Source organism: Dioscorea cayenensis, chromosome 6 (genome assembly GCF_009730915.1).
Source record: "Dioscorea cayenensis subsp. rotundata cultivar TDr96_F1 chromosome 6, TDr96_F1_v2_PseudoChromosome.rev07_lg8_w22 25.fasta, whole genome shotgun sequence".
Taxonomy (NCBI): domain Eukaryota; kingdom Viridiplantae; phylum Streptophyta; class Magnoliopsida; order Dioscoreales; family Dioscoreaceae; genus Dioscorea; species Dioscorea cayenensis.
The window spans coordinates 10,816,260-10,839,743 of NC_052476.1; the positions used below are offsets into that span (position 1 = coordinate 10,816,260).

General features: G+C 33.3%; 1 protein-coding gene across 1 annotated transcript; it reads left to right on the forward strand.

Moving 5' to 3' along the window:
* The first annotated feature begins 4,099 nt into the window (after positions 1–4,099).
* Positions 4,100–23,484, forward strand: LOC120263907 (cleavage and polyadenylation specificity factor subunit 3-II). Its single transcript, XM_039271885.1, is given in 15 exon segments — positions 4,100–4,328; positions 4,410–4,587; positions 5,302–5,374; positions 6,055–6,172; positions 8,510–8,583; positions 10,420–10,494; positions 10,496–10,557; positions 11,108–11,171; positions 14,646–14,711; positions 15,442–15,511; positions 17,685–17,789; positions 20,028–20,169; positions 21,015–21,111; positions 21,528–22,957; positions 23,182–23,484. Coding segments are annotated over 14 exon segments (2,049 nt in total). The 5' UTR covers positions 4,100–4,303; the 3' UTR covers positions 22,428–22,957; positions 23,182–23,484.

Consider the following 23,484-nt stretch of genomic DNA (forward strand, 5'->3'; position numbering starts at 1 on the left):
ATCTCAATACCATACATTTCCAAAGAAACAGATTCATACCAAATTGATAAGAGAGCGGCAGAGGAGATGAGATGGCGAGGATTGGCAGAGGAGATGAGATGGAGAGGATTGGCAGATCGGAGTGAAAATGGTGATGGATCGGCTGTTTTGGGATGGGGATGATAGGAAGTTAGGGTAATACAAAAGCTAGTAATTTTTTGGATTGACTGAGGGCATTTTAGTAAATGCACTTAACCAAATAGCTTATCAAAAACAGCTTATTTCCATAAACTGGTCTTTGGCAGTTTATAAAATAAGCTGTATTTGGGCTTATTTTACAGCTTCAGCTTATTCAAAAAAGCCCATCCAAACACAATATTAAACCTCATAAGCACTTAACTTATAAAATAAGTGCTTTTGGATCAGCAATAAGCTGATCCAAACAACACCTATAATGAGTTACTTGTGTTCACTATTAGAGATTGTTTATATGTTTATGGTTTAAAAGACAAGCATATGAACAAGTTAGGAGAACATACCAAGGTCTATACCCACAGCTAAAGCCCTATGCCAACACTTTCCATCCATGTGGAAATTTTGAACACAAGAATGTCACTGAAGTATATTATTAGGCTTAAATCAATCATAAAAAAAAACTATCACCTTTCTAAATTTGGGCATGCACATGGTAGGAATCTAATTGTCCCATGTGATATTTGACCAAGTTGATAAATCTCTACAGAGTCGTTAAACCGTCGTAATTGGTGCACCACCATACCTATCTGTCCCTTAACAACCCATTGTGGAGTGACGCTTGTCGTCTTTGTCAAAAAAAAATAAAATAAAAATAATAATAATAATAAAAATAAAAAAATAAAAAAATTTGTCTGTGTTGTAGTTTGATTTTGCATAAATTTGATTATTCAAAACTGTTAGTGCAACCGCACTATTTATTGGCATGATTTGACACCTAGACCAAGTGACGTGGCAACCAAGGTGACAAAGCATAATTGATGATGTGGCAAGCATGGTGACATGGCAAGGAGACTTGGAGTGCAAGGCAAACATCTTGAAGATCTTGATGGAGCTATTTTTAGTAAGTCTATAACATTGAGCCAAATATCTTGAAGATCATGATGAAGCTATCTTAAAGATCTTGGTGGAGTTATTTTTGGCAATGCATTACAACTTGAAGACAAGATCATATCAAGACCATATTTAGGTGATTTGATTGAAGACTAAATATGGTGGAGCTTAATTAAAGAAAGATCTATTCATGGTGTAAATGAAGACTAATTGAAGATATGATTTGAAGAATCTTTGATGAAGATTGATTGAAGTCTATTGAAGGCAAGATTTGGGGACCAAACTTGGGTGAATTGAAGATCAAGTTTGGAGAATCTTTGAAGACCAAATTTAGGTGAATTGAAGACTAAGTTTGGCAAGTTTCATGGAAGACGCACAAGGACGTGCGCCCCTTGCGAGGGGACTGCGTGATGAGGAACTGAGGAGGTAGGCTAGTTGCCGGCAGTCGGGATCGGGAGATATGGCTTCATCGACTCGGACTAAGCATGACCGGGAGGTTGATGGGTCTTGAGGTCGTCCGCAACGTAACCAGAACTCAGTCAAGTCAGCAGTCAGGGCCATGTTGCAATTCATGTTACAACAGGAGTTGCAACAGCTAATTTCGGCAGGTTTTTAAATTAGTAGCCACGGAGATTCTAAAAGAGGTAGGTGCTATATTTGGGACGTTGAGGCGTCTATATAAGCTACATTGCTCGTAGATTGTAGGTGTGACTCTTGGGTGACTCTTGGGTGACTCTTTGAGGAGAGTGTGTGAGCACCAAACAATCTAGAGAGGGTAGTGATCTTTATTGTTGAGAGTGTGAGTGACAAGTGTTTGTACTCATATATTTTTACCTCTTTTAGTGGATTGTTTATCTCCGGGCTTGGCCCCCCAGACGTAGGCGAGTGGACGCCGAACTGGGTTACCAACGTTGTGTGTCTCCTTGTGTTTGTTTGTGTGCTTTTTCTTTATTGGTTTGTGTGAGACTTCTATGAGTGCTTAAGTGCTACTTAATACCTACAAACCACACCGGAGGAACTAACAAAAACCAATGCAATTAGTTCTATTTCAATAGTGTATCATCTACATTTAAGTGTTTGATTATAATTTGAGACATTCCATTCACTACATTTAGTATTTCCATAGTTCTTGAAATGCCACTCTTGTGTATAGTTTCCATAACCCGTTCTTTGTCACTAACTAGTTCCTCAATCCTTGACTCAACTTTCTAAGAAACCCTCCACTTACGCGACACCATGGAAATCCTAACCATTAGCCAATTCAATGAAGTTGTGCATAATGATAGAACTGCATGGTATTAATGCATTCAACTCTATTCATCGATCTATCTGTTAAAATACAATGCAGTCTTACTTTACTAGCCATGGCCCCACGGGCGTCCTTCTACAAATTGATGTTTATAATATAAAAAAAATATACTTTCAGGAACAACATTTATAAAAAAATTTATTATTTGGCTCCATGATACTTCACAAATTGATTTATATATATATTTTTTTTAAAACCTATGATTTAGACACTTGTTTTTCTTAATAAATTAGTATATATATATATATATATATATTCCAAAAACATTATAGTTTTAAGAAAACTTTTTTACACAATTTTATTGTTTGGCCACACGGCATTTTATGAATTGTGTTATACGATAATAATTTTTTTCAAAAATTTATAGTTGAGCAACTTAGTTTTTTAAAAATTAATATATAGCATAACAATATATATGTTTATTTAGAATATTTATAAAACAATAGTTTTTTTGTAAATTAATATATTTAATAAAAAATATATTTTTAGAAAAATATTTATAAAAACCTATCCTTTGCCTCCATTATTTCACACCTCTTTATAAAAATTTTGTGTTCTCTTTAAAAAGATTTTTTTTGCTCCATTTTTAGATTTGACAAATAAAATGGTCTTGTGGTACTATGGTCTATTAAAAAAATCATAAATTTAGGGTTGTTCACAAAAAGAAGAAAAATCAACTAGACTTGGTTCTAAAAGTCACTAAATTGATGCAATCCAAGGGTAAATGATAAGCCTTATCTTGATTTTATGGTAACTATTATGAAACCGTGTTAGTGGGATTATCTCTTAAAAAAAAAAAACCCAATTTTGTATAGGGCTATAAACGAGCCAATACGTTCGTTAAATGCTCGAAGGCTCGGCTCCTTAAGGGCTCGGCTCGTTCATTAAGTTAAATGAGCGATTCTCAAGCCCGATTATTAAGCTCGTAAAATAAACGAGCCGAGCCTGAGCACCATCAAGCTCACCTCGTTAAGGCTCTTGAGCAGACTTATTTTATATGAATCATTAAAAGCTCGTTTATATGAATCGTTAAAAGCTTGTTTATATGCTCATTTATATGAATCGTTAAAAACCAGTTTATATGAATCATTAAAAACTCGTTTATATGAATTGTTAAAGAACTTGTATAATGTATCAATTAAAGCTTGTTTATCTTGTTTATCATCTCATTCATAGCACATTTATAACCCTTATTCATTTTGTTATTATTGTTTAATGAGGTTTTTGACAAGTTTGAACTCGAACCGAGCTTTAAATGATTCCTGAGCTCGAGCCGAGCTGAGCCGAGCCTGCATTAAACAAACCTCAATGATATTTTATTTAATATAAAAATTAAAATTAAAAAAATTATCGAGCTTAAACGATCTAACGAGCCGAGCCCGACTCTTTAATTTTCTTAACGGGCCGAGCCTGAGCCTCATTAATGAAACTCACAATAAGCTCAGCTCGAGCTCGAGCTCGATCAAAATAGTAATGAACCGAGCTTGAACATAGCCAAGCTTGGCTCGGCTAGACTCATTTACAGCCCTAATTTTGTAAAAGAAAATTCAACGTTATGTGTTGGGTTGGTTGGTTAAATACTTATCAGCTCCATCAAAACTCAAATGACAACTCTTTGATTTATTGGCAAATATCATATTTTACAAGGGTTTTGATGCAAATATTCCCTCAAATCCTTAAACCCTCACCCTTTCACTTTTCTTTTCTCCTCCCTCTCTTCGAAGGCGTCACCTCCGTCCTCTCTCTCTCTCTCTCTCTCTCTCTCTCTTGCTCACTCCACCCGCCGTTCCTCGGAGAACTCATTGCCGCCACACCCTTCTTCAGTTGGGCTCACCTCCGCCGCCACCGTCTTTGTCTCGCTTGTTCGGTCACCGGGACCGGCGAAGGTCATCGTTGCTTAGGCTTGAAAAGTCGAGACTTTTTCCATCAATGACCATCGAGTGCCTCATTCTTGGTAAGAAATTTCTGTTTGGTTTTCCTGCCATAATGGATTGCGTGTCCTCGCTGTAATCTTGGGAAGAAATTTTTCTTGCAGGAGCAGGGCAGGAAGTAGGGAAGAGCTGTGTAGTTGTGAAGGTTGGTGGAAAAAGCATCATGTTTGACTGTGGCATGCACATGGGCTACCTAGATCACCGCCGTTACCCTGATTTCTCCCTCATATCTCAATCTGGTGATTTCAGCTCTGTGATATCCTGCATTGTTATCACCCACTTGTGAGAGCTTATCCCTCATTGTTAATTATATATGAATTTTATTCTTCTGATAATTTTCCTTTGCATGTTAGATGCTTGTCTGGATGAAAGTTTTATTATGTATTTTTGTTGTAATATTTCCACTAAAACACTTGGAAAATTATCGTTTCAAAATATGATTGCTGGTATTACATATTCACTTGAATATGTGGGGGCACCTGTACAAATGTTCAATTTGACAAATTAAATTTAAAAAAATATAAATTGTGCTCTGTACTGGATAGTAGTAGAGTTGTCAATATTGTGTAATTTAACCTTCACTGCCATTTGAGAATATTAACGCCCAAGTTATGGGTAGGTGGTCGCCCCTTCTAAATATAAATTTTGCCTTCCTAGTCACTCCATTATGTTTTTTTTTATACTTATTGAACATCATTTTAGGGATCCACATATTAGATTACCACTTTGGTTAATGGATTAATGCATGCTATGTTTCACTTTTGTTGTCTTAAACGATTTACTGAGTTACCAACTACAGATAGATGCATGCAAAATTGCGATAATTTATTTGTTGTTTATGATTATTAAACATACTTCAAAATTTGGGAAGCCTATTTAGTTTTATAATATTGCTTTCAAATCGACTCATATGATGCCCCATGACAAAATATTATAATATTCTGTCGATTGTTTACGTGCTTTCTATCTATTTCATTTTTCCACATCCATTTTCAGCCATTTGGACCATGTTGGAGCCCTTCCTTACTTCACAGAAGTTTGTGGATATAATGGCCCAATTTTTATGACAGTAAGTTGTTTTCCTTTTCTTTCACATTTACTTAAGTTGTAAGAGTAAGTATTGTTATAGGTAAGTTACATTTTTTCCCCAATATTTTTATATCAATCTAATTTTAAATACCTTTCTTTTTGGTTTTTTTTCCTACTATAGTTTGCAAATTTAGCATTTATTTTTTGACCTTTCAAAATTCGTACTAGAATTATTATTTTTCGTAAAATTCTTTAAATTGTTCATGTGAGTATGAGGTGCCTTTTCAATTCTTTAATTATCTCTTTCCTTTGCCTAATAATGCAACTTTATCTTGTTGTTCTTGTTGTCACCACATTTTTTGCATTTGGATTAATTCACATAGAATTGGTATTATGTATTACTTTAACTCTATTGTTGGAAAAGCCATGAAGTTTTTAGATTTTTATTGAAAGTTCAACTTGCTTGTGCACAGGCAGTTATAAGAGTGTCTGAATCTTGTGAAAGAAATTAATAAATGAGCTGTGTACCCTTCCAAAGTCATTAAGAAATTTTGAATTTTTTGGAATTTAACTTACTTTACTATTCTTGAATATATGGGTCTACATGTTTTATAATATTTCTGTCTATTTATTTTGTGTAAGACCATTCGGTGTGCTTTTTTGTTAGGATGACTTGTTTTTAAAACATACTGATATTCATTTTTAGTTTAATAAATGCAGTATCCAACAAAAGCTTTGGCCCCTTTAATGTTGGAGGATTACAGGAAGGTGATGGTAGAACGAAGAGGAGAGGATGAACAGTTCTCCTATGAGCATATTATCAAATGTATGAAGAAAGGTAAATAATATTATTTTCATTAGAAAGACATTATAATGCTCTTGCAAAGATGGGTTATACTTTTTGATAATCATATCAGCTTGCCTTCTGTGAAGCGGGGCTGATCTTTAGATTTAGTTATTGGTCTTGTAGACATTTTTCATACATCTATTTATCAGAGCAATCTAAGATTTATGAAGTTTTTGTTTGCCCATTTATTTTAATCTTTTATTATTTTGTGCAAAGACGATCCCTTAATAGTTTTATGATGTTTAATTCTGTGTTATTGTTGCATAGAATTGGTTACTCATGAGGATCTAAGGTTCCCTTCTTGTTCAAGCCTCTTTGTGCTATGCTTATGTTGCCATCGTTGATGCGCATTTGTTATACTTGGCATATATTTATTTATTTTTATTTTTATGATAATAGTAATTATTATTATTATTTTGACATTGTTGTCAAAATCCTCATCTTTGGAGTGTGAATTGCAACAACATGCCAATTTGTTGAACAAGTTGCAATTCCTGAAATGTATTTCCGGGTCGCAGGGAAAGAAGAAGGAAGAAAGGAGGGGGGGGGGTTTACTTTTTAAAATCTTTTAAAGTTGCTATATGTTATGTGTTTTGTTGTAACCTCGCATCTCAAAATGATTAAAGTATTGTGTGTATTATCTGAAGTTCTTTATTACTTGCTTTTGTCTCAATGCCCACTTTAACCCGCTTTTTCCTAGCTCAACATGTTGTCTATAAGATCCTCTTGCATAAGGAGGCCTATATATCTTAAATATCTCTTATCGTTTTTATTCCTTCCAGGCTTATATGAGAGCATGCACTTCTTATCATGAAGAAGTATTTGGTTATGTACATATAACTATGACAATTATTTGACACTATCATAGATGATATTCTTTATTCCTGAACTGTTCAGAAAAAGAGCTCATTTATAGATACAAGATTATATTACAGAGGACCAAAGCTGATAATAACAATAAAAATATGATAATGCATTGTTAGGTTACCATTTCTTTGGTTTTAGTTCATTATGATGTTTATTCTAGTCATTTGGGCTTTGTGGTTGGAAATTTGTCTTTTGCATATACTATGTTATATATAGTGTTTGGCCTAACTTTGAACTTAGGAAAACCTAACTATAGTATAGAAATAATTTAAGATTCAAGTTAACAGATTGAGTGTTTCCTCATTCTATATTTTTTAAAAAATGGACATTAGTGCTTTTGACTCTTTCCATTCATGATATCGATGGCATTTTCCTTATTTTTTTTAATTTCCTTGTTATTGTCATCTTTTTGTGGAGTTAACACATGCTGAGTTAAGCCAATTCACTACCCTCTGTAACTTTGCTAAATTTAGTATGTGCTAATAAGTCATGCATACGGGCATAATGATTTTCTGAGACCTGAACAATCCCCTTGTTCTGTTGAACCTAGGCCAGCGTCTACATATTCCACTTGTTTACTTATATCTTAAATTAAAACAGATACATTAGTCTATCCCATAGCTTTGGAGAAAGAAATATGTATGAAAAAGACCTATCTTGGCATTCAAATATGAAATTTTTGTTGATGAAGGAGTAAAAATTAATATGACGGGCATTTGAAAAGCTTTCCTTCTAATATGCATTAATAAGCTCTTGTGGTTACTCTATAAGAAAACTGACTACTTTTCAATAGATTTATATGAAGAGCTATATAAATAAAGGTAATGATGGAAACAGCAAACCCATACAAATAATAAATTGATCTGCCTTTATAACACTCACTGAACATTGGGTTCACTTTATCTGTTAATTGTGTTTAAATTATTATTTGGCTGAAACATATTGGTACTAAATAAAATAAAATCAAACCACAGTAAAAATAAGCCTTATATGTGAATTATGAAGTAAAAGTTAATTGCAGAAGCTGAATACCCAGTAAATTGCTATATACTTAACATAAAAGAAGAAACATGAAAAATATAGCCATAAAACTAGAAACATAAATTCTAAAGAGATTAGAATGTAACATTTGAAAAGCAAATTTTGGCCTTGTAAGAGATAGATAGACAAGGAGGAAAAATGAAAACAAACCCTGAGTTGTGTTTAGGCATGTGAGAGGGGGAGTGACTTTTTATAAGTTTAATGGGTAATATACTCTGGAATTTTAAACTCTTCCTATTTTTACTCTCTCTCTCTCTCTCTCTCTCTCTCTCTCCCCTCTCTCTCTCTCTCTTTGTGTGTGTGTGACCAGATTTGGTAAATATTATTATTTCTAGGCCACAGCTCAGAAATATTGTTATAGTTTGATGTTCTGGTCTAGTTTTTGTTTGCCTAATTTCCTCCATTTTTATCCTTCTTCAGTTACAGCATTGGACTTGAAGCAAACAGTAAATGTTGATAAAGATCTTCAGATCCGTGCCTACTATGCAGGTCATGTATGTTGCTAAACTCAATTATCTTGCAAAACAAGCTATTTTCTCTTATTCCTATATGGCTTTGATGTGGACCATGTGGCTCTAGGTTATTATGCTTTTATAGAATGGTTCTCCATGAATTATAATCATCCAATTTATAATTTATTTGTTTTGGAGGTCACATGTCTTGCTTTTCCAAAATGATAATATAGGCTATTAATGCTTATTGTAGAAATCCCTAATATCAGTTTTATTGATGAACTTTTTTCTTTTACTTTTATACATAAGCTTTAGTGCCAGAGAAGATATGCCTTTAAGACAATGGTTACATGTAATTAGGTTTGTGATGCATGTGCGTTATACTAAATAGGCCCCTAAGCAGATTTTACCAAAATCCTTGAGTTAGTGCAACCGCCACTTTTAAGATGTTGACCTACATTTTCCTTTATAGTTGGGGTGCAATCATGAAGTCAAAAGCCACCATCTTGCCATAGCACATCTTATATGAAAACAAACACATTACTGGAGTAGAACTATTAGTTACTCTAAGGCATTCCCTTCTACTCATCAGCTTTTTAACTAGTCACGTTGCAAATAAACTAATTCACCTATATTTTATACCATGATAGATATAAACGAACTTACATGGGTTGTCTTGTTATCAGAAAGGCTGGCCCCTGTCAAGTATATGAAATGCATACTGAGTTTAAGATAATAGACAGACAGCAAGGTGACAAAGGTGCTACAATGCTAAGAAAGTAAAGTAGAGGGCATATATTTTTCATTCCAAACAACCTAACTGGATAATTCCTTGAATGCATCTATCATAAAATTTTTATTGTTTACATGCAAAAGTAACAGAATTTCTCTAGTAGAAGGCATATGAATAAACAAAGTAGACTTATAAAGTGAATTACCAAAGACAAATTGAACTGATGGAGAGCTGAAGTTCTCAAACCAAACAAAAGGTGCATGTTTGAGGTCATTAAGTGCTCAACAAAAATGATATCTTTTCCTTAGCGTGAGGCAAACCTGGAGGAGGACAAATATATATCTCTTCATGTAAATCTTCACTTGAGAAGGCATTCTTTACATCCATGTGGAAAAGAGGCTACTGATTTGGAGAAATGACAATGATCGCAACACATATTGAGATCAATTTTCCATTGGAGCAACATTAGAACAAATTTTGCCCATAATCAATAATAGCACATGCACTTCAGAGCTTACAGATGATGGCTATTTTCATTTTTTTGATTGTTCATCTTTCCTTATATAATCTACACATGATACTATTGTCCAAAGTTTTTCATTTGGATGATGAATTTGTAATTTTACAAATGTGTGCTTCTTGTTCCTGCAGTAGTTGCGTTAGATATTGAAATTTAATTATGCCCTAAGTTTTACTTTCTTTTCATGCTCATGTTGACTTCCAAAGGCTAGTGACGGTAGTGAAAGTTTTATAATTCAAGCCTTGAGCTGTTAGTTTTATGCATCCTATATTATTTATAAATTACTCAAGTTCATACTTAGTTATTATTCTATTTGTAGTTAAGTTGAATGCATGTCACATTTTTAGAAGTGTGAACTGTTTATTTTAAGTAGGCTTTTGTTGGTTTATTTGTTAAATCATTTTGAAAACCTATGCTTTTGATGTCTTCTCTTGTGTCAGGGTTACACTACTGACTCAGAATTGCATTTACTTCTATCTTTTTCTGATGGTTCTTTTTATATTCTTCTTGATTCTCTATTTAAAGTCTTGCTATTTATATTATATTATATTATATTTATTTTTTTGCTCTGAGAATACACATTTGGATACTTTTACCTAAACATGTGTTCCATCGGAACTGCAAGGTTCTTGGAGCTGCAATGATTTATGCAAAAGTTGGAGATAGCACAATGGTCTATACTGGTGATTATAATATGACACCCTGATCGACATCTTGGAGCAGCTCAAATTGAACGTTTACAGCTAGATCTTCTCATAACAGAGTATGTTACCTTCACATGTAATGCAAGATTGTTAATTCTCCTTTTTGATGAACTTTTTAGAAATTATAAAATCTTCCTGACTTGTATTATGGTATTGCTTATTTGATTATGCATATTAACTGCATACTCATTTAATCATAACTATTACTTTCAAAACTTATGCAAACTATTTTGGGCTGCCTTTGTGGATCCTTCTATGACATTCTTTCTTATAGTGCATTTAGCTGACCATCACCGTGAGTCTTCTGTCATAAGATCTTGTCTATTGAACACAAAAGAGATCACTCTTTACTTGTTGATGCCCATGAGTCTTTATTGCGCATACGTTCTCCTTTGAAACTTTTGCCATATTCACTCCTTAATTCATCCTAATTTTTCTGTATATTGAACGTGGGTCCTACGTTGAAGAACAAGATAGCATGGTACTACTCTTTGCATGTGATGACATGTTACTACTATATAAGCCTAGCATTGTGGATAGAGCCTGTTCATTTTAGCCATGCTTGGTTTTATTTTTCTTCGTTACATGTCTATTGCTTTTCATTCTCAGGTCAACTTATGCTACAACAATTCGTGATTCTAAGTATGCTCGAGAAACAGAGTTTCTCAAAGTTGTATGTCCCTCATTTTACATTAATTTTATGAATTAATTTTATATTAACTATCTAATGATCGCCAACTTACATTTTTTTTTTTTTTACATCTGCAATGCCTGACATTTGTCTTGTTCTTATGAGTACAATATGTTCATAGCCTGCTCAACATAATTAGAAAATAGACATGAATTTTCCTCATTTGTAATATTTAGAGTGCTGACTTTTTGTTGATATAATACCAAAAATAATTGGTAATATATAAGCTACTGTGTACATGTGCTTCTGAAATGATTCAGCATTTCTATGTTCTACCCTCTTTAGAATGAATAAACCATGTTGTGGTCTCTTGTGCAGTATCATTAAATATATTTTGTTCAACCTTAATCATACTGTAGCGCACTGAAATTTCTTAAAAATAATTTAATTATGTAATTGAACTGACATATCTTGGATTATGTTCTTGTAAAACTTCTGTATTTATTTCTGTTGTGAGGCGTGGGATCGTGCATGTGGAGGATTTTAACTATTAGATATATGAGTTTTTTTCTATGAAACTACATTAAAAGAGTCCTTTCTTTAAGTTCTCTTACTAATTTATTTAGGCCTAAAGGAATGACTTGATTATGTACATCAAAACAGAAGCCTATAAGCGTAATGATTTATTTGTACTTATTGAAGGTTTTGGATTTGATGAAGTATCTTTGTTTGGTTATTATCTTAATAGAAACTTATTGCTTCATTGGAAGCTTGAAATTTCTTTATTATTATTATTATTATTGGTCACCCTCAGACAATTCTTTAGACCAAGCCTTTTTTTGTCTTTCTACATATTGATTATATTCATTCGACAGACTTATTGTCAATAATGAAAGGTGTCTTTTTTTTTATTTAGTGTTTATGGTTACAAGTGGCTTTGTATCTATTTAATATTCGATTTAATCAGATTATTCCTCAAATGCTCAGTGACCTAGATTGTCAATAATCAGCTTGCCATGGACAAGATTTGGGCTTAGATGCTTATTGAAGTTTATAATTTGTGAATGAAAAAGTAGGTATTAAACAGCTGATGGTGAAATATAATTTTGAATTTGGCTTTGGATATATCAATAAAGAGGGATACCGGTGTTGCAAAAATTAAACTTATACTTAGTTTGGTTTTAAATTTGGCTAACTTTGGAGCTCTAGAAGATCCCTCATACAGACTTCTTGTCCCCAAACACTATGTTTGCCAGTACCTTGCCATTTTCAAAACCACAATAAGGATAAACATGAATGTGTGATCTAGCCATGGTTGCTTCTCACACTTAATTGATGAAATGGTGCCAACCTGGTAAGTAATGTGCTTGTCAATAGTTGTCAGACATAATTCACTGAACATGGAGTTAAATATAGCTAAACCAATGAACAACGAATAATTATTGATGGATTGGCATCATAATTAGCATAATCACTCCTTGGGGAACAAAATTGGGGTAAGTTGCCAGGTAGTTTATTTTGGATTTTGTTTTCACCTAATTCAATGAGATTGTTCTTGATTTTGTTGTCATCCAAATTTATCAATTTAACATTTTTTTCCCAAACTAGGTTAAAGCAATCATTGGACTAGTTCATCATTCAGTGTATTGACAATGGCGTAAGTGTAAATGACATGAATTATATGCCAAGTCATCTACTAAATAGTGATTTTATGTTCTAGTATGAAATCAATGTTTAGTTTCAGTGTGGCTGAAATTGGTTGTGAAAAAGGTTATATTATTCATAGCTTTTCTAGTTCTTTATAGCTATGGATGAACTGGGTAAGCATATTCAAGATTAGATCCTTGGTGTATGCTTTTGCCAATGGTGTGATCTGAGTTGATAAAAGTAGAAAATGTGTCAACTTAAGGGTGGATACATGGAGAAAGACTTCAGAATCTAGAGTTTCGAGTTAAGTAGGGGAAAGATGGAATATCTGACATGTGATTCCAGTAATAAAGAAAGTAGAAATGGGAAAATGGTTAGGATGGATGTTAACGAGATTGGTAGAAATAGAAGTTTTCACTACCTAGGCTCTATAATTCAAGATGACGGGAAGGTACAGTAGGCGTTACAAGTAGGCGTTACAAATAGGATTAAGATAGGTTGGGTAAAATGGAGTGGAGCTTCTGGGGTTTTATGTGATTGTAGAATGCCTCTTAAGGTTAGAAGGTAAGTTTTATAGAATGGTTGTTAGGCCAGTTATCATGTATGGATCAGAATGTTAGGCAATTAAGAAACAATACTCATAGGATGGGTGTGATTAAGATGAGAATGTTGAGATAAATGACAGGCTTTACTAGGAAGGACCTATTATAAATGAATTTATTCCATATAAATTTGGGAGTGACAACTTATTACTAATAAATTTAGAGAGAATAAATTAAGATTGATACAAACATGCCTTTAGATGACTAGTAGATGTCTCTAAAAGTAGAAGCTTTTCAGGTGGAGGTTGCAGAAGGGGAAGAAGTAGGCCATAAAGAGTGGTTAGCAGAAACTTTACAATATGATATGTCTTAGCTTGGTTTATCTAGTTCTTTGGTCCTTGATACAACAACGTAGAAGAGTAGGATTCATGTAGCCAACTCCAAAAATTGGGACTAACGGCTTGTTGTTGTTGGCAAGCACAGAAGTTTTATATTGAAGCATACTGTCATGTCATGTCATGTCTCCTTAAAATTCATGAGATAATATTTGTCACCTTGTGATTAGAATGACTTCCGATCAATCTAAAAGGACTGGAAAAATTGTATTTTTGAAAATATTTATAACTCAATATAATAAGTGACCTTGTTGCTTTTGATTGACTAGGCATATCAGTAGTTGCTAGTTACCAGACTCATATGGCCCATTGGCTTTGGTATGTAGTGACTTTTTTTATATCAGTCTGTCTTCAAATGATCAAGGAAGTATAAATTAGTACAATCACACTTAGAATATAAACAAAAGTTGCGGAACAAGGTGTTGCTCTTGGAAGCAAGTGTGTTCAGGGTCAATAGAAACATGAAGATAAAAGTGTATCCTGTTTTCTCTGAATTATGTTGAATCTTTTGAAGTTTGTCTGTGAAACTGCAATGATATGTCTCGATTAAGTCTACTTAATGATATTAATCTGATACAAAAGCTAGTTGGTGTTGTGTGGACCCCATTTTTGTTTCCTTTCTTTTTTCCTCATTCATTGTCATCTTAAGGAGAGGGGATGGGGCTTTTGCAAATAAATTCTAAGTTAGGATATTCTTAGTCCTGATAAATATTATTATAATGTTTTTTATTTTTTTGGTAAGTCAGTAGTTCCTTGGGCTTGTTTAGTTTATCATGGAGGCCACTTTCAAAAGTTGGTGCTTACATCATGATCAAGAATTATATGATATATTCATTGTTTTTAAGGCTAAATTAATATTTGTCTTGTTTGTCTTCATCCAATTGTTCTATTTATGTCATTTATGCTGACAAAATTTGCTCTTTAATCTCTAGGTTCATAACTGCATTGCTCGTGGAGGGAAAGTTCTGATTCCCACATTTGCTTTAGGGAGAGCGCAGGTATTCAGCCACTGGCATCTTTAATCCAAGTCCAGGGTTGTTAGTTTTTAGAAATAAATTATTTTGTTGCCACATCACCATCATAATCATTATTGTATGCTATAATATTTTATATATTTGTACTCTATTTTGTGCTGATAAACTTATGTGCATCAATCTTTTCTAATTCTTTATTTACCTTGGTATATATGGATTAAACATACATTTCTCTTATTTATATAGACCATTCATTATTTGCCTCCATTTATTTTTAGTTTTTAACTTTCTCCTTTTGTCCCTTCTATTTTTTTATTTTATTTTATTTTTTTGTATCTTATTTCCTGTATGTTTGGCGTCATGGTTTGTGCTAGTCATTTGAACAAGATGCATGTGTTGCCATTTTCCCCCTTATATATATATATATATATTATTGAAGTTTAGCTGCCTGAATATTAGGTTTCATGTGCACTATTTTTGTGTAATGTTCTTGCACAGAAGAAATACTTATTTGCCTGCTTTAGTATTTGATGATTTATTAATGTCATCAAACTACTTAGAGACACCTTAAACCATGTTTAAAGTAATATCTAGATCATGTGTTTTATAGCCTTTGTTATCGATCTTTTGCTTCAATCAGATTGTTGTGACACTTGAAGGACACGATTTTGTTAATAAATTTTCTTTTAAGCTAAGTTTTTGTTGATTGCTCACAATTAACTTGTATGTGCGCTATAATTTTTCAATCTTATAGGAACTTTGTTTATTGTTGGATGAATACTGGGAAAGGATGAATTTGAAGGTTCCCATTTACTTCTCTGCTGGTATGTGATTATATTCCAAATATTTATTGCCTAGTTTCAGTCAAGTAGTGTAGACGGTGGTTAGCTATAAAGTAATGTTTTATTGTTTATCCTTCTTCTCCAAAATTATTATTGAATTTGATGCTCATTTTTCTACTGAGCACTGTTGGTTATGACGACTCCTGCTTCCATGTAGTGTTGCCAGGGTGTACAAGAAAGCGAGACTCATAGTGCCTCTATTTTTCATTTCCTCAGCCAGTTTTATTTGTCAGTTGCCAAAATGTTTGTGGTGTACCCTGTTTTATTTTCATGCCATACCTCACAAATTTTTGGGTTATTGGTATGATACTTGGGGCCTTTTATCATATTCAAGATTAGATGTATATTTTGATGATTTTGATCCTCTATAACTATATATTATTAGATGATACCTTTATTTAACAAACTGCATTTTCAGTCTGGTACTTTAGCTAGACTTTAAATGCTAAATTATAGAATATACCCAACCTTGCCCAATTTTCTGAAGGGTTTTCACCTAGTTAAAGACAATGTGGTCTGGTCATATATTATGATTTGATCCAATTGACTTTGAATAAAAAATTAGCAGTGTTAATTATGATACACTCACATGGAGAAAATCCTTCCTTATCAACTACATGAGTTTTGAATTTGTATACAGAGTTAACACTGAGCAAGAAGGTGACACAGGCCTCCACTTGTTTACTTTTATCTGAAATTTAATTCCTTTTTATTTACTCACCATGATTTTTGTAGTTAACTTGGGTTTCCTTTTCATTGCATCATAATTGTTGGCTCTTCATGCTATATGATTTTTAAGTCAATTGGATCTCAATTCTGATGCTTCCAGTAGTCAGCCAGGAGTTCTTAAACCATCATTACATGATTTTGATGTGCTAATTTGATATCCTCTGTTGGCTGGCCTTAATTTCCATCTCTTGGAAAACTAGCTTATCTAGGCCGATTTCGTAGCCATCCTTTTTATCAGCTGAGCCAATCAATACTCCATGTGTTACAGTACAAATCAATAATTTCTTTTTTGCTTCCCATCCTTTTCTGGTTGAATCTGCCATTAGCGTTTTATAATTAGGTATTATAGCATCATTTAAGGGCTTTGCCTTTTAGAAATGCTCGTTGTCTAGGACCGTACCAATATGTCCCACTGGCTTGCAATCACCTTCTGAAATCTCGATATAGATCTTTGCATATTGCCCTTGGTGATGCTTCCATTGCTTGTCTAGATGTGCCATCATACACTCTATCTCTGATTTTCAACTCATTTTTGCAATGTGCCTTCATTTCCTTTTCATCATGTCTTCTTCCAACATTGAACCGGTAAGTTTGCAAAATTCGAGGATCTTTGTTACATGATACCATTTGACCTAGAATTTTGATCAAAACGTGATGCTGTAGGGTGGTTTGAAAACTAAATTTCTGACTTGTTTTGCATAGAAATGCTAAAGAAGCATTTAGTTTTTCAGAAGGAAAAAAGAAAAAGAAAAAAATAGTACTAAAGATATTTGAGCATTTATAATTTTGTGAAAGGAAATAAATAAATTGCTCCACTTTTTGCATTTATTCAAGTGACAACATTCAAAATCATATATTTCAAAACTTACTCTTTGCTGTATCACAAGTACATATTTATCACAACTCCAGGTTACATGAAGCCTAATATGGCATTTCCAGTTGCTACACTTGAATAAAATTTAAAATGTTATAGGAAAATAAATAAATTCAAGCAAGATTCAAAGGTTTTTCTTGAACTTCAAAGCATTCCTAGACACTTTTACATGACAATCCCTTAATGTGATGGCACATGGTTATATTTTTAACTAATTATTTCCATCTTATAGCATTCTACAATTTCACTTTCCCCTTCTCAATCTGCCATTCCTATAAGTGATACTTAGAGAAAAAATAACTTGTGACAAAATGATGTTCTTTGTTACAGCGGATGATATTCCTGCAAACATGGAAGAGTAACAATTTTTCATGTGTTTTAATGGTTATAAATGAGTGGTCATACTTTTCACTGCTATCAGAATTTTAATTTTTATAAAAGATCTGTTCATTATTCTATGGAACAATTCCTTCATTATTCCATGTAACAATTTCATGGATTTATGGGTTGTGGTTTTTTATTATTTGATAGCTTCTGCTATTCCATTTCCAGGTTTGACAATTCAAGCTAATATGTATTACAAAATGCTTATCAGTTGGACTAGTCAAAAGATCAAAGACACTTATGCTACTCACAATGCTTTTGACTTTAAACATGGTAATTCTTTTTTGCAATATCGTTCAGTTTATAACAAAATGAATTAGTTACCATTGACGACTGAATGATTTTTTTTCCTTGAGTTTTGGTGTTTTTTTTTTTGGTGGCATTCATTGGATGCATAAGTGATGGTATTTATTTTATAGTATAAATTTTATAAATTTTCTCCATCATGGTATTGACTTAGGTAACATTTCACAACCTAGATAGGAAAATAATGAAGAAATAATAGGATAGGGCTGGGCAATGCAAAATAATTTTGTTATTTTTGTATTATATTTGGGATAATGCAAAACAGAAATATGGCAAATTTTAAGAAGTCCTCTTAATGTCAAAATCTTTTCCAAGCATATCACTGAGATGTTTGAAATATTATTTACTTATAATCATAACTTTATGCTATATACAAACAATTATCCAATCAGTTAAATTTGTCATATCGAAATTTAAATTATCGGAAGTGTTATTATACTATAGTAAATCTTAGTAATCAACGATATCCAAGAAAATTGTTTTTTTAGTCAAAAACATTATTCATTGATATATATATATATATATATATTAAAAAATGATGAGACAAAAAGTAGGGAATTTATTTGAGGTGGGAGAGGAGATGCATGTAGCTAATAATATTTATGTTTTTCTTGTTGCATATTCGCTGCTAAAAAATTTGCAGTGAAGGCATATCCTTTAATGATACGTATAAACATAGATGTATAATTTCTTTTGAACATATAACCTTGCAATGTCATCTATGGAAGAATCTTGGTAATAGAGGCGTATACATGTTACAAATTTTGCAGTTATTTGTGCAATAATGATATTTTATTAGGATTTTGGCACATATGCAGAGATCTTTTTATGTAGGTGGTGTAAGTAGGTGAATATTATGTTTCAATAGTCAGCCAGATTGTTGAGTTATCAAATATAGAATCTTGACTATGTTCACCAATATTTGAAAATTTGGTGAAAGATACTTTCTTCATTTCAAAATAAAGGAATAATAGATCTACTGAGGCAGCATTTTATTTTTAAATTAAATAGGAACTCCCATGCTTAATTATCTCTAAAGGCCTTTGTACGATTGGATGCTGAGTAGAAGGAATACTATGACAAACACATTTATGCATGCAGAGCGGAATATTTCTGTGAACTTCACTCAATAATATGCCTAAATGAAACCCACTTTTGTTGTTGTGCTCAACTTTGGAGTTATAAGTTACACTACGAAATTTAAAGAGAGCCATTGCATGCAGACTGAAACAAGAAATTATGATTTTAAAAAATTACTATGGCCTCATGCTTGGAAGGTTCGTTATACACAAATGACGGATGTAACATTTGAAGAGAGAAAAACATTACTTCTTGTTGCATGTTTGGTGACTTGGGAAAAGCAAAAGAACATGTCATAAAGTATTTATGTGAGAATCCGTGGGCTTTCAAAAAGAAATTTTAGTATTAAGTATGTTTAGCAATCAAATGTGTAAAGACATGCAAGTATAAGAGCTTTGGAAGCATGACCAATGGGCTCTTAATTATGACAGGATTGCATTAGGATCCATTTGGTTCATGGGATCTTAGAGTTCAGAAGGTATGCAAGTGATTCCATTGCATGTCCTGCATTTGCCAAATTATGATATAACATGACTGTCCTCATCAATATATAATTTACCAAATAAAATATTGGAACACAAAAATTGTCTTTTCCAGTCCTGTATGGTTCTGTCTCCACTGTCTTATCTTAGTTGTGAAGCGCTAATTAACACTACAATAATTCATTCCTTACTTTAGCTTAGCTTCATGTAGTTGAACTGTTTGACTGTAAATCTTATATCGTGGATTTTAAATTCTTTGTTAGGTACTCATAACATGGGTTATCTTGCTTTTGAAACAGTGAATCTGTGATTTGGTGTTGATATTGAGTACCTCCATTTGCTAAATTTATTAGGGCAAGAGAAAAGGCAAGTAACTACAAGTTAGCACTTCTAGACAGATACTATTTTTTTAAAAATATTTTGATCTGATAAAATATAATTTTTTCCAAAATATATATATATATATACATATATATAATTGATATTCTTACCACTTTTCTAAAATTCTTTTGCCAATGTTGTTGGAAATGCAGTAAGTAGAAAGAATTATTTAAGTGAGTTCTAAGGATATCCACTTTCTTTGTATTTGACAGACTTCTTTAAATGATTTTTTCTTTTGAACTCATGGGTTGTGAAATTGCAGTGCGCCCATTTGAGCGGTCTTTTATAAATGCATCTGGACCTTGTGTCCTCTTTGCGACACCTGGGATGATAAGTGGTGGCTTTTCGCTCGAGGTATTCAAGCAATGGGCCCCAGCAGAAATCAACCTTGTTACACTTCCAGGGTAAGCCAATATCCATGTGTTGATTAAAGGCTTTTTAGTTTCAGTAGCTCCAGTAATCAGAGGTTGTGAATATGTGATAATATTTATGACCACCCTCAGATGATCATTTTCCTGAAGATGATTTTTGTATGAAAGATGTGGGATGTTTAGAATGAAGAATTGGTCTTGCTATTTGAATTTGTCTTATAAATTCCAGGAGTGAGTGGTTTTGCATGCTTGCAAGTAAATTTAGCAAGCTGTTCACTGTTGAAAGTGGGACAAAAAGTGTCGTTACATGCAATGTTACCCACTGTCCATTTAGAACTCCACTGTTCCTGGAAACAATCAATATCAATGATTGAATTATTCATCTTGTGGACTCAACTGTTCAATTTCATCGTTTAACCATACAACACAATAACTGAACAGTTCATTCATCTGGGGTTTCTGGGGAATTCTTTGAATTTCAGGGTTTCTTGGATTTAAAAAAATAAAAGAGATCAATCTGTACTTAATAATAGTGTTTAATAAAAGTTAAAAATTTAGAAGCCTCCGTTCTCCTGTAAGTGATCAGAATGCCTGTTTACTTAGCCTACATATTGAAGCGGGTGAGAGATTCCTGATAGTTTTCTGTGAGGAATCATTGCGCTCAGCATCTGTTATATGAATTTTCTCCATAATCATTTCCACTTACATATTTATAACCTGGACTGACAACCGATGTATATGTGAAGAAAAATGAGCAAATGTTCCTTGAAGGGCATCTAGTGCGTTGAATGAAATTGTTGGCTGGTGTTCTTCATAGCTAGAAAATGACTTTTTTTTATTTGCATTTTAATGCTACTTTATGTTGATCATTCTTGTAGGTACTGTGTTGCTGGAACAATAGGGCACAAGTTGATGTCAGGTAAACCTACCAGAATTGACTTGGACAAAGATACCCACATTGATGTCCGCTGCCAGGTATTCCTGAGCCCTAACTTGTTGACCATTCGTATGTAGTAATAACTCACAGTATCATCTGAAATTCTAATTTTAAAAGCATTTGAATTGAATGCATGATTTGAATCTAGCTTCTGCCATATATCTAAATGCTAATGGATAGGATCCTCTCAGGGTTCAGTCATAGCAAGGATGATGAAACTGAACCTTATCACTGATATAGTTTGATAATGCTATGTAAGTGTGCATATATCAAACTCAAATCCAATAGTGCATGGTCATATATGAGAACTAAAATTCAATTGCATGTGTTCATATATATTTAAATTCAGTGACTTGTAAAATATTTAATGGCTAGCATTGCACTTTATGTGATTTATTTCAAGTTTTTGTATGAAGCCTGTTTCCTGATTTTTCATATATTTTAATGAATTCAGATTCATCAACTGTCATTTAGTCCACATACAGATGCCAAAGGGATTATGGATCTTGTTGGCCTTCTATCTCCACAGCATGTTATACTTGTCCATGGAGAGAAGCCAAAGATGGCTTTGCTAAGAGGAAGAATTCAAACTGAATTGGGTATTCAGTGTTATGATCCTGCAAACAATGAGACGGTGTCGATACCAACAAATCGAACTGTCAAAATTGATGCAACAAAAGCATTTATCAAAAGTTATTCTGTGACTAATTTTGATGTCTTGAGTACTCGTTTGGTGGGCTTTACAGATTCAAATCATGCAGACGTTGAAATTCTTCCAACATTGGGTGAAAAGAAGGCAGCTGAAGGCATCCTACTAATGGACAAAACAAAAAGGGCCAAAATTGTATGTGAAAATGAGCTTTTGCTGAATTTGGGTGTGGAAGAGCATAGTCTGAGATTAGCTTACTGTTGCCCTGTACATATGGATTGCCTTGAACAAACATCTTATCAATCAACAAGTGGATCCTCAATAGGCTTTGAGAAAGGGAATTCCTCCCCTGCAGCCGCAACATCACCAGAATGTCAGCCAGAGAGAAGCACATGTATTTTGGGAAAATGTTCCTTGCTTACGACATTGCTGAGGAGATTGGAATCTCAAATTTGGTGCAAGAATATTGAAGAGAATCCTAACTATCTCAAGCTAAAGTCGATCAAAATACATTCTTGTTCGAAGAATACTTGTCCTTATAGGACTAAAGATGAAAGTGGCGGCAGGTTCACGCTATATTTCTGTTGTAGCTGGTCACCAGTCGATCAAGACCTGGCCTGGAAGCTGATCACTATCATGAAAGGTACAAATACAAGCTTGGTTCAAGACACCTGCACAATGGAGGAAGAGATGCCTAAAAATTAGTACCATGCACATGGAGTTCATTATAAAGAAGTGCCAATTGACAAATAAAGCTGTGTTGGCATTGTTTAAAAACAGCAGAATTCTTGAGGTTTGACTAAATTATATTCTGGAGTCTGACGCGGAGATGAAGTTTGTTTTTATTCTTCTCCTGGAAAAGTCATACAGTTTTCACAGTAGGTACAATTTTTATGGAAGTTTCTATGGACAATGTGAGGTACTAAACTTATCACCTTTTTTACTGGCTTTGCATGCGCTTCAAAGTATTGCAAAGAAAGCTAAAAGGGATTGATGGATATATATATATGACAAAAGAGCTAACAAGCTAGAAAGAGAGACTAGAAACACAAACTTCACCACAGAATGATGGATATTTGGTCTTGCTCTTTGGGTTGCGTTGCAGGAATACGAAAAGGGATGACGGCAGCTAAGAATGTGATGCTGCATATCCACCATTACTAGACTCCTCATCAAATTTCACAAACAATGTGGACCAGTTCCATGCTAAGTGGGACCATTCAAATTTTGATAAGGTTTAATCCTTCTTGATTTTGGATATCTTTTCTTGGTTTTATTCATCTTCCTTAGTTTGATTTTTTTAGCCTCGTTTAGTATTTCCCTTAATGAATTTTTTTTCCTAGTCCGGCTCAAGTGTCTTTGTTGAACTTTTCTTATGTATGATGATTTTTTTTAAAAAACTTTTATGTTGTTTCTCAGGGAATAATTTTATTGCCATCTATTAATGAAATTGTTGTAGATTGAAGGATACTCTCTGGGAAGAAGCTGTCGCGCCATGAACGATCGAGATCTGTGGAGTCAGTTTGGAATGCATCAGAACACGCATTAGGTAGAGTGTGCAACGCACGTTTTAGTGTTCTTAAATCTTTGACAAAAACCTCATGGAACGGATGTTGGTAACGGTACAAGTGTTCTCTTTATTGTAATGCAGGCATTATCAGTAGCTATGCAAAATGCCATGCAAAATGTTTTTATGTAGGCATTGTTATGCTCTCTTTATTTTCGAAATTTTTAATAAATTAGTTTATAAATCATAAAAATA